This window comes from Prionailurus viverrinus, chromosome C1 (genome assembly GCF_022837055.1).
Source record: "Prionailurus viverrinus isolate Anna chromosome C1, UM_Priviv_1.0, whole genome shotgun sequence".
Classification (NCBI taxonomy): Eukaryota; Metazoa; Chordata; class Mammalia; order Carnivora; family Felidae; genus Prionailurus; species Prionailurus viverrinus.
The window spans coordinates 152,243,343-152,256,232 of record NC_062568.1 but is presented as its reverse complement, the minus strand read 5'-3'; the positions used below and the strand labels follow the sequence as shown (position 1 = coordinate 152,256,232).

General features: G+C 37.4%; 2 protein-coding genes across 2 annotated transcripts in view; one reads left to right on the top strand and one right to left on the bottom strand.

Moving 5' to 3' along the window:
• Nucleotides 1–12,798, bottom strand: part of LRRC53 (leucine rich repeat containing 53) — a 34,003-nt gene extending 21,205 nt beyond the window's left edge. Inside the window, exon 1 of the mRNA XM_047872977.1 lies at nucleotides 12,788–12,798. The gene's annotated coding sequence lies outside the window, so the exon portion shown is untranslated. The remainder of the gene's footprint in view (nucleotides 1–12,787) is intronic.
• TNNI3K (TNNI3 interacting kinase) overlaps nucleotides 1–12,890 on the top strand; it is a 310,813-nt gene that overhangs the window by 253,380 nt on the left and 44,543 nt on the right. The window contains exons 24-25 of the mRNA XM_047872978.1: nucleotides 622–681; nucleotides 3,736–3,905. Coding sequence (XP_047728934.1) covers nucleotides 622–681; nucleotides 3,736–3,905 — 230 coding nt within the window. The remainder of the gene's footprint in view (nucleotides 1–621; nucleotides 682–3,735; nucleotides 3,906–12,890) is intronic.

Sequence of the window (12,890 nt, the reverse complement as noted above, 5' to 3'; positions counted from 1 at the left end):
CAACTAGAACAAAGTTTGGAATATGATCAGAATACAGTAAATGTTTGTTTAAGCAGACTCATCTGACACAGAAGTTCATAACGAACAATGTCTTTAAGGGTAGGTTTTTTTAATATAAAAAGCTTATCTTAACCCTAAAATAGGATATAGTCACGAGGTTTCTATTGATCTTAGCTTTGAATCTGAGGTGGCATTTTTCAAAAATGAAGCTAATTATAAAATTTGCTTTAGTCGTTCTTTTCCTACAGACACATTGTACAGTATATTATAAGGCACTGAGATAGTTAACAGTTTTTAGTATTCACTTTTATTCTTTCATTTTGAAGAGAAAAACCTGCCATTTAAAAGCATGCAAAGCTAATTAAAGCTTTTCCACTATTTCATTATCTGAATGTAGTTGCAAATTCTGACTTAAAACTCTTATCAGAAGGAGACTCAACATCCCTCCCTGAACAGCAAATGAACATTCAATTAACACTTCAATACAAGTGTATTTTAAATAAAAATATACTTTATTGTTAATCTCATTCTTTACAAATGCAAATACCCAATTTTAAAATCCAAAGAGAGTTGCCTCCCTTTTATTCTTTGGGGGAAAAAAAGTCTTTTCTTTATTTACAGGGAAGACCCGAATTTTCTGAAGTTGTTACCAAGTTAGAAGAGTGTCTCTGCAACATTGAGGTAAGAACTTTAGCTTCTGAAATATGTCCATAAAAAAAGTCTTGAGTATCCAAGGGTGTTGGGGAATAAGTAAGATGGTGCTTCTAGAAAGATAGTAGGTATGGAGGTCTATAACTTCATTCATACTTTTAACCTGTTCATTAAGTTTCTAGGGTGGACTAACTGAATCTATAGGGATAAAAACAAATCCAGCATGAATGTAGGCCTTTCCAACAAATAATCAGTCAGGCAAATGGACACAGGTATGCCCAGCTTTAAAATTAATATGTAAAAACTTGAAAATACAGTAGTGACCCCTGGGGGGCTCAGTCCCTTAAGCATCTGACTCTTGATGCAGCTTATGTCCTGATCTCATGGTTTGTGAGATCAATAGAGCCTGCTTGGGATTCTCTCTCCCTCTCCCTGTCCTCCTCCCCTGCTTGCTTGCAAGTGCATGCAATACGTTAGAAGTTAATTGTTTAAATCAACTTTTTTCTATACAAAAGCTCCTATATACAGTGAAACATAAATTAAATTTTAAGCCACTGTGTATTTATGCTCAATAAGAAAGGGAAAATTATCACTAAAATTAGTGCATAAATTAATTGGGATGCATTGCTTTTATACCACACATATGTTGCATAAAGTGATATATGTTGGTAATCAGGCTAATGGAATTTTCTTCCCTTAATATCAAGGAGCTGTTTGCTTTAATTTTCTCTCTAATTGCCTTAATTTTCTATACACCTGGTCAGAAGATAGGATTTGAAAATAAGTAAGGAAGCTAAAACATGAGCACTAATTCAAAAATAATAATATATTCCCAAGGCAAATGAATGCTGCAAGAGAGAGGGGTGGATATCACACATATAGGCTCATATATACATATGCATATGAAGGGAAGGGCCAAAACAGGGGAAACAGCATCAACCCGAGATTGCACAGTGAAATTCCAAAGTGGAACCATCCCACTTTTTTTCCCTAAAAAAAAAAAAAAAAAAATCTCAACTTAGTGTCATTAGAACCCAGTTTATCAGGAAAGGGTTCCAGGTCTTCACTTACAGCCTGGAGTGAATGGCTCTGTCTCATAACTCTTTACCAGAACTTCTAAAAAAGAAGCCTTGTATGTAGGAAGTAGCTTCAGTCTCTGGACATTAAACTTGCATTCCTTTCTCTTCGGTCCTGAAACATATATATTTGGTGGGGCTTCAGCAGCCCCTACCAACAAGAGAATCTGCCAGAGGCCTTGAATGTTGAAAGACACTTTTAAGGCTTGAGTTCCAAGTGTCCCCTCACTCGGAACCTTTGAGTTTCCCAGGGCAAAACTGCTGGGGATATAGCCAATTAGATGAAAGAGATATCCAAGTCTGGGGAATATATCCAATTAGATGAAAGAGTGGATTCCAGAAACAAGAGACAATGGTAGGACTTCCTAAACTAGTTTGTCTTCTTATACTGACCAAGCCTCTTAGCACAATCTCCCCTCATAGAGAAGATGAATAACTATATGCAAGAGAACTTGCTGGACTGGGTTGTACTAAATAATGGACCCAAATCAGCTTTCAGGGGCTTGGTTTGTGGAATTCCATATCTCAGAAGATAAAATGATGGGACATGTCTAACAAGAATCAGTATAACATCACACACCAGGGTCAAAGAAACAACAGTAAGAATATCAAATGGTGGAGATATGGTTTAGGAGCATCGTGAATGTCAATGGATAACAAACTCTGTGGGAGTTAGAATGTGAAGTAGCTGTCTTGCTACAGAATAAGGATGGGATTATTCCTCTCTCTTCTGAGATAGCCAAACAAAATAGTACCCAGTTTTGTCCTTTTAAAAGGATAATTATAACTGGAACACAAATTTTAGGGGAGAGATATCAGAATGATGAATGGATTGAAGTTATGTATGTAAGAACCAATTAGAGGAACCAGGGGTGTTTGTCCCAGAGAAGAGAAAATCAGGATGAGTCCAAGAGCTGTTTTTTAAACATCTGAAAAATGATCACATGCAAAGGGATTGGCCTTGTTCTCTATGGGCCAACAGATAGAAATGAAGGGTAATTAAGGTTTTTGTTTTGTTTTGTTTTGTTTTAATGAGAAAGAACTTTCTTTCTAATTGTCAGATCTGTCCTAAGATAAATGAACAGATCTGGAGGCAGTGAATTCCCCATCACTGGAAGCTCCCCATCAGCTTACATAGCTAACTTGGAAAAGAGGCACGGAAAAGATTCAATCATTGAAGAGTTTGAAGGTTCATTTCAACACTGACATCACATGATTCTCAGAGCTTTACTTAGAAATGCCTTGGCTACTGTGAAGAGCCTAGAATTTACATATATTATATTTTTAAACCCAAACCTACAGTCTACATGTCTTAGGAAATTATAATGTCAAAGCACTAATGTTCTCAGTTGGGTTAGGTAAAGTGCATAAACAGCAAGGTCGTCAGAAATTCAAGAAAACTACTCTCCTATTTTTTCTCTACTCCTTCTCATTTTCTTCCCTCAATACTCTTCTATTTTCCAGCTACATTTAACTATTTGTAACTATTTTTAAAAATTCTCTCCCAAAGACTCTCTTTAGTCCTCATGCTTGCCAGACATTAAAGCATCCTTCATTTTATAAAATGGATGTATTCTTGGAAAAGTGTATAAATTCATTTTATGTAAAGGAAATAATTTCATATAAAGGGGATAATTTTAAGCTACAACTTAAAGGAACTCTGCCATGAATCTTATCACCATGGTGAAAAATGTAATCTTTTAGCCGTTAAATAATCACCTTTTAAATATCTATTTTATGAATCTGATTTGAGCCTACCATGTTTTCTGAAAGATGAGTGTAAGTTTAAAGGGCCAGCTCTCAGCATAGAACTGGGTCAAAAAAGTAAATTAAGTGAGCCATGTGTTGCCATCAGAGGCCGATAGGAAAAGCCAGAAGCAAGCTGAGATGAATAGAAATTAAAAATGAGAAATCCTAGAATAGAAAGCTAAAATAAATCTATATTCTATTCTTTGCCCTAAGCCTGTTGGTTTTATTAAAGGATTGAAACTACCCCTTCTTCACTCAGCTGATGTCTCCCGCATCAAGTAACAGCAGTGGGTCTCTGTCACCTTCCTCTTCTTCTGACTGCCTGGTGAGCCGTGGAGGGCCTGGCCGGAGCCATGTGGCAGCTTTACGAAGTCGTTTTGAGTTGGAATATGCTCTAAATGCAAGGTCCTATGCTGCCTGGTCCCAAAGGTGAGTAGCAATCTAAGCAACAATCTCACAGTCCAGATGAATTCCAGAATCTCATCAAGATAGTTATCTGATGTGGTTAGTATCAATGGGGGGTTTACCACCCCATGCCAAACTTTGAAGTAAGAGGATTTAGCCCATTTTTCTTATAATATTATATTAATATTATGGGACCAAAAAAGAGGAATTCTGTTATTTGTTAGTTTAGTAATTCTAAGTTTCAAGTAACAGCAGTTAACTCTAGCTTAAGTAAGAATTGTGTAGCTACAGCAACAAAGGGAATTTATTGAAAGTATTTTGTGGTTATCTTATGGAATGCAAGGAAGAATTCCTTGTGTGGCAACCAAGAAACAGCTTTAGGATCTGAGCACCAAAGGTTCAGCACACTGAGGATTACTCTATGACCCAGCAATTCCACTCCTAGGTATATACCCTAAAGAATTGAAAACAAGTACTCCAACAAATACTTGTACTCAAATGTTTAGAGCAGTCCTATTCACAATAGCCAAAAGGTGGAAACAATCCAAATATCCATTAACAGATGAGCAGATAAACAAAATGTGGTACGCACACAATAAGATGTTCTTCAGTCATGCTACAACATGGATGAACCTTGAAAACTTGCCTTCATTGGAAAGACACCAAGCACAAAGACCACATGTTATATGATCCTATTTATATGAATATTCAGAATAAGTGTGTGAGTCAATTCAGGCTGCCATAACAAGATACCACAGACTGGATGGTTTAAATAAGAGAAATTTACTTTTTCACCAGGGGAGACTGAAAGTCTGAGATTAGGGTGCCAACATGGTCAGACTCCAGTGGGAATTACAGATGCTCATCTTCCTTGCTCACAGATGGCCTTCTTCTCACTGTGCTCTCACATGGCAAAGAGAGCTCTGCAATTTTCACCTTTTTATAAGGGCACCAGTCCTGTAGGATCAGGACATCACTCTTCTGACCTCATTTAAACTTAATCACCTCCTTAAAGGCCCCATCTCCAGTATCCTCACATAAGGGGTTAGTGCTTCAACATAAGAATTAGGTGGGAGGGTGACACAACTCAATCCATAATAGGTAATATGTAAACCCATTATAAAAAAAAGAAAAGATCAGATTGGTAGTTCCCAGAGGCTGGGGTGGGGATGGGAAATTAGGAATAAAGGCTTAATGAGTACAGTACTTTTGTTTTGGGGTGATGAAAATATTTTGGAACTAGATAGAGGTCATTGTAAAACACTGTGAATGCACTAAATGTTACCAAATTTTTTACCTTAACATGGTTAATTGCATTTATATGAACTTTACCTTAAAAGACAGAGAGAGAGAGAGAGAGAGAGAGAGAGAGAGAAACTTAACTAAAGGAGCAAGTCAGAAAAAGAGGGAAAAAAAGTTCAACATTCTTCCATAGCAAGCTCTGCCATTTACATGCCCCTGTTCCTCTCAATAGGAGATCTTTTTGTCTCTCAGCTTAATTGTAAAGCTTCAAGAAGAGATATATTAGTTATGTAGTGCCATAATAATTCTTTATAAAATGCATACCAAAATTCAACAATATTTGATCATAAGCTTTTATTTCTTGCTCATGTGCCTGTGAACTGCTTATTGGTGGGCTTGACTCTGAGCACAGATTTTATCCAGGGCTATTCCACATGTCTTTCTCTGTCCTCAGACCAGCAGCTACCTAAGACGTGTTCTCATGGACAAAGGCTAGGAATTCAAGAAGACAGACCCAGCTTCACATGCTCATTTAAAGCCTATGTTCAAGTTGCATCCTATGGCATCCTATGGGCCAACTCTAGGGGCAAGTCACTTAGCTGAGTCCAACATCCAATAGGAAGAGAAAATATATATACACAGCCTCTAATAGAAAGAACTGAAAAGTCACATGACAAAAGGCATAGATACAGAAACCATAATGAATTAAGAATAAATGGAGTCTGCCATGAGAGAGAGAATGTGATTGGCCTTTTTTGGATCAAATGGCCCCTGCTGGTATAAGCAACATGATTGGAGTGGCAGTGGGGTCATATTTCATTAATATAAGCATGGCTGCCGGGAACCCCTGTTCTGGATGGGAAACAGAAAAGGCATTTACTTATAAGCTGAATGGATACCCTACTGCATATATACTGCAAGCTATGGAAATCTGAAAAAAAATGGCTTAAAATATCTGTTCTTCTGCATGAGCTCCTGAGCATTTACACATGAGCTGCTCTACATGTATACTCAGGCACACATATAAATGCCTACACACTCACTCACACTCTCCATCATCAGAGTAAGAAATTTTACCCTGAAGATGGAGAAGGATTATCTGGAGTTATCAAGGATCTTATACCATACACAAATTGCTCATGTTGCTTTTTTAGCTGTAGTTATTATATTCTACGTCTAACAAAAGAGTGGCAGCTACAGCTATGAAGAGATGGGAATCTGAATCATGAAGCCTTTAATCTACAGAATGTCATAAAATTAAGTATCAGCAGGTTGATTGATAACCAGGCAAACTGGGCACAATTCTTTATTAGATTCCGGTCTCTTATATAATTTCATAAAGGGCCCGTAGGCCAAGATTAGATTAGGCTCAGTCGCAGCATTGTCTTCTAGTTCCATTTGGTCTTCCTACTCTTTACTTGTGGTTTTAAAATGAATTCTCTGAATGGTCAGATTTTGATATTTCCAAAGCACAGTCACCTGAAGTATGTCTACTCTGAGGCAAAGGTTAAGAGGATAAGTTGTGGAGTCATACAGACTAAGGTTCACTCTCAGCTTTGCTATTTACCAGCCCAATGACCTTAGGCACGTTTCTTAAGTCTTATACATAAAATAGAGATAATAACACCAGCTGTTAGGATTGTTATTGAGAGAGGCAGTATTGTCACAGGAGTGAGTGATTGATTAAAAGATGCCAGTAGACCCAAGCAAAAAATACAAGTTCCAGGAATGTAGGTAAGTCACACAATTTACAATACAGAGACAGCTACACAGCACGGGAGGCACAGGTGTGCTCCCAATCGGGTGAGTTGGGGGTGGAGGGAATACAACTTCTCTGGCCTTCAAGAACCCCGAGAAATATACCACTGCTAATAAAACTGCTCAAATGGGGTGGGAAAAACCCATCAGGTTTTTTGAGATGTTCCTTTTGATAGTCTCATAAGATTTCTTCTACCTTTCTGGCCCTTCACAACTGTTGCAGAATTCTGCTAAGTCTTTGTCTCTCTACTTGGTTCAGGTTTCTCTTAACAATGTAGTACATCCTGAGTATTTGCTGTGAGGGTGCATTGAATGTTAGTGTGTTAGCTGTACTATCCCTCCAGCAAGTTCAGTCTCTGGACTGCTTGAAATCAACTACAGAAATAGGTGAAGCATTTAGCTAAGCTGTCAGATTCACTAAGATAGGAATCATGTCTGTTTTATTCATAACTCTACCCCTAGTATCCAGCAGTATGGATGGCATAAAGTCGATACATAGTAAATATTTGTTTCATAGATAAAGATTTGGATACATTGGCTCAACAAATTATAATTGTTATTAATTTTAAACATAATCAATGAAAAAGCTTTAATTTCTCTGTGCTTTCCATTTATATACCTATCACTATTGAGTGCATGCTGCATGCTGGATGCTATTTTAGACACTGAGTTGTCATCTAAGTAAACCTTAGGAAGTAGGTATTCCAATTTTACAGATGAGGAAACTGAGGCTTAGAAAGGATAAGTCACTCTCCTGAGTTTATGGAGGCAGAGCTAGAATTCTCACCTAAATCTCTTCTATGCTTACTGAATTTCTCTGGCACAGGAGTTGGCACTTTTCAGAAGCTTGATATATTTTGCCAATACTCATATTTGTTGGACTTCTTCCAGTTTCTTCTGGAAGTCGGTCAGGGAAAGAATTCAGCTACTTCTCCTAAGCCTGCCTTTTCAGCTTTTATATATGAAAGACAGAGCAAGTGAGACCAGAGATCAATAGGTTCTTAAAGTCAAAGAGCCTGAGGATACAGGAACTGATGGAGTAAGCCCAGCAGGGCCACGAGTTTAACAGCCTGCAAGACAGTGGCTCTCCACTCTGGCTGCACGTTAGAATCACCCGGGGAACTTTTACAAGTACCAATGCCCAGGACTAATTAAACCAAAATACATGGGGGTGGCACCCAGACGTCAGAAGCTTGTAACATCTCCCAGATGATTCTAATATATATCTCTGAGTATGAGAAGCACGCTAGAAGAGAATGCTACAGTGCTAACCTGTCAGTCACTCCAGGGGAAGGGGATACAACCAAGGGGATAAACAAGGAGAGGCAAATGAGAGCAGAGGTGACCCAGCAGCTGTAACCAAAAGATATCGTTTTGAAGGTTGACTACCTGTGTGGCCTCTCCCAGAAATCCTTGCAGTGTGCTAGTGACTGCTGATCTAAGAGGCATCCTAACTCGTTAGAATCACACAGGTGGAATTTTTAGCCTGGCATCATGCTTTTAAGAGAATGGTGTAGTCCTAACTAATGTATGCTTCCAATTCTGGGTCTCACAGCCCTCAACAGTGCCTTTAAAATGGTGCATTTATTTTTCAGTTTTTGGTTATGAAGTTCATAGCCTATACTTTTATGATGCATGATTTGGTGATGGCTTTGGTTGTTGTTCCTTTGCATATTTGTTTTTAATGATTATTGTTGTTCTTCCTAAAATAAATGTCAAGGTGAAAAATAGATATTTTTTCCACAGGTTATAGGGATTTGCCAGTTCCTACTGAAACCACAAATTGCTGAAATCTGAGATTGAGGAAGGCGCTTCTGAAGTACTGCCTCTTTTAAAATATTTTGTGTCTCTAGATATATTTGGAAAACTAAGCATGTGGCACTTGCTCCTCCCACTGGGTATGAAATCTCTCCCATCTTGTACATGGATTACATCATGTAAATTTAGAAATGACAAAGTGATACACAACCTTTCAGATGCGAAAACCAATTAGTGTTTGTGTGGGGCTGGGCTCTGAGAATAGAACGCCACGACCTAGTTAGCTGTCCAGGAGAAGAAAACCAGAGATCCAGGGACTGCAACTGTAAAACAGATACATTTGGAATTAATTTTTCACATTACGAAAGGGTCCATCAAAAGGTTCCTTTAAATAGAAAGCTTGCCGAGTGCACTTGGAATGCAATTTGACTTATAAAAGTTGAATATAAGTTATAAAATTTTAATTTACACATAGTTTTTCCGGAATGCAGCAATTGTGTAAGATGATAGCACCCTGAAACTGATGTTCCTGGGAGGAATGAAAAAAAAAAAAAAAGGAAAGCGGTGAGAAGAGTGTGGCCATTTGCTGTTATGGAGCAGAATGTTTATCAAGAACAAGCAATAGTGTCTCCTTCTTATCAGCAAAGGTCAACACTTTCTTTTTAATCTACCACCTCTCCTACATGAATCTTTGTATTGAACCTTCCCTCAGGCTCTTCGAATGTGCTCTTTCATTCTTTTCTTCATCCCCATTTCATCCCCAATTTATTTCCCTCACCAGCTCACCACAATCAGCAATCTCAACACTGTGCTCATGAGCACTTTCAGCTCCTCCTACCTTGCTTCTCTCGTCTTCATGAGTTTTCTTGTGATGTCATATTAACCCTCAGCTCCAACTCTCACACACACACAGACACACACACAGTTAACCCCCCAGTCCTTATGTCTCACATGACCATTCTGCTTCCTTTGTCTTTAACTTCTCTCCCCTTCCGGCTTTCTTCTGGCCTTGATCCACTTAACGCTCTACTGCCAGCATGACCTTTCCTTCTGTAGAACTCCTGTTACATCATTACTCTACTTTGAAACCACCAATAATTCTCCATTACCTCTAAAATTAAGTGAAATTATGTCATCCCGGAATCCAAAATGATCAATGGTACGTTTTCCAGTTACACCTCCTGCTGAGTATCATATGTTCCAATGGTTCTAGGCAGAGAGTGATACGGTCACTTCTCTTCTCAAATGCATGCTAGGAGTTTGGGATCTGTGTGAGGCACTTTTTGGTAGTCCCAGTGACTAAAGGAGGTGCAACCAGTGTTTAGTTTGGCTAAGGCCAGAGTATTGAACTTCCTACAATGTTTTGGACAATTCCACAAAATAAAGAATTATTCTGTACAGGGGTACCTGGGTGACTCAGTTGGTTAAGTGTCTCACTCTTGGTTTCAGCTCAGGCGAGAATCTTGTGGTTTGTGGGATCAAGCCCTGCATCAGGCCCTACATTGACAGCATAGAGCCTGCTTGGGATTCTCTCTCTCTCAAAATAAATAAACTTAAAAAAATTATCCTGTATAAAATAGCAATAACACCCCCAGTAATGCACACTGTTAGACAAACTAGGAGTTCTACTATGTCCCATACATACCCTGTGTTGAACCTATTGTTAACCTATCCCCATACCCTATATTTTTTAACCTTGACACCCCCCAATCTTGTCAAAGTATTAATAAGCCATCAGTAATATCTCAATCAGCTTAATCACTAGATCATAAGGGAGGCTTTTCTGGGGCTACCCCATCACCACCCATGCCTTACTATGGGTCACAGAATTTTGTGCCACTTCATGCACTTACATGATTTTGTCTCATAATTATTTTTTTATTCTCCATTAACCCATAAACACTTCTAGGACAAAAATTGTCTTCTCTTTTGTTTTTATTCAGATGCCTATAATATCTCTTTTATAATTTAACTGTGGATGGTGAATACTAAATATGTTTATTTATAATAAATTAGAGGAATCATTAGTTGGGCTATGAATGCCATGCTTTGTATTTCTGCATTTTAAGTGAGTAAAACTCTACCATTCAGAGTTTTTGGCCCCTACATTCCTATCAAGTTCAGATATGTTCTTATCCAAAAATAATGAACCGCCAAATCATTCAGACCTCTTTCTATACCACTCTGTCACCATTAGAGTATTAAATGTCTACCCACATTTTTTAATGAACAAAAGAATAGAATGGAGGTACCTGAACTCTGTGAGGAGAGAAGTGACTGATCCATTCATTCCCAGTGTGTTTGTAAAAGAGAGAGATTGCTATGAGTTAAGGTATTTAGGAGAGGTCTCACTGAAGATGGAGATGTTGTCCAGGTATAAAGAGAACAGGATGAACAAACATGAAATAATGATTATAAGCTTTCTTTCCTTCTTTCCTAAAAAGAAGAAAAAAATAAGCATCCCTTCCCCAACTGATCTGTAATAGTAGTTCTTTTATTCATCAAGGATCTACATTTAGGTAGATCTCTTTTCAGCTTTTATATTCTGTCCTATTGGAATATTTGTTTATCCCTATGTCAACAATTTACAATTTTAATTACAGTAACATTTTTAAAGTCTCGATATCTGGTAGGGCATGTCTCATCTTGGCTATTCTTGATTATTCTTGGATTTTTACTCTTCCATATAAATTTTATAATCAGCTTGCATTTTCCACACACAAAAAAATAAGATTTTGCTTATATTTTTTTCAAGTTTATTTATTTTCTTTTAGTAATCTCTACACCCAACATGGAGCTCAAACTCACAACCCTGAGATCAAGAATCTCATGCTTTTCTGACTGGGCCAGCCAGGCACCCAAGATTATAGACATTTTAAAACTGTAGATCAATATTGGAAGATCTGACATCTTTATGATATTGGGTCTCCCTTCCCATGAACTTGGTGCATTTTTGCATTTATTTAAATGCTCTTTAAGATCTTGTGGTTAGATTTTATAATCTTCTCTGTAAGATTCTTTATACTTTTTGTCATATTGATTGTTACATTCATTGATTGCTGAAATAATTGGAATTCATTGCTAACATATTATTTTATTCTCTCTAGTTTTTCTTTTTTCTCACCCTATCCTGTTTTTGTTTGTTTGTTTGTTTGTTTTTCTTTGGATTCTTTGAATATGCACTCTGTTTTTCGATTCTTGGTGGGCAGGCACCCTAGAACTTTAACATACTCAACAAGTTCTATAAATTTAATATATGTTATTAAAATAAAAGATCTCCCAAACAAAAGGTTTTAGAGCATTTTAGTTGCAAATCATTCCCTCCTGAATTATCTTATATTTATGTCCATTGTTTTCATTTCATCATGATTTTTTAAAATTAAAAAAAAAATTTTTAATATTTATTTATTTATTGAGAGACAGAAGAGATGAGGGTGAGTGGGGGAGGGGCAGAGAGAGAGGGAGGCACAGATTCCAAAGCAGGCTCCAGGTTCTGAGCTGTTAGCATAGAGCCCAATGTGGGACTCAAACTCATGAACTGCGAGATCATGACCTGAGCCCAAGTTGGATGCCTAACCGACTGAGACACCCAGGTGCCCCCTTCATGATTTTTTTTTTTAATTCTACATCTTAGGTATTATTTTATTGTTTTATCCAACTATGGTTCATTTTGACTTACCCATATTTACTGTTTCATTATTAATTGTGCTTACATTTCACATCTTCCTCCTACATCATTTTCCTTTTCCTCAAATACATCTTTAAAAATTCCTTTAACATGACTCTGTTAGAAGTCATGAAGTGATCATATGAAAACACCTTTATTTTCCCTCTTTCTTGAAAGATACTTTAGTGAATATGGGATTTGAGGTGTTTAATTACTCTTCCCCTATACCTTCAAGATGCATTCAACATGTTTCTAACTTTCCTTGCTGCTGGTAAACTTTCATCTGTGGATCTAATTCTTTCTTTTATTTTCAATCTATCCTTTACAACTGCTGTTAGAACTTCTCTGTGTCTTTGGTATCCTACAGTTTAACTATGTTGTGTATAGTAATAGATTTAATTTATTTATCTTGCTTTGAATTTGTTGGGTGTCCAGAATCTGAGAACTGACATCTTTTTATACATTCTGGATAATTCCTCACCACTGTCTCTTCTACTATTTTTGTACCCTATCTTCATTTTAACTTTCTGCAACTCTAGAAGTTTTTTAGATATTCTCACTCTATTTTCCACATTCCCCAACCT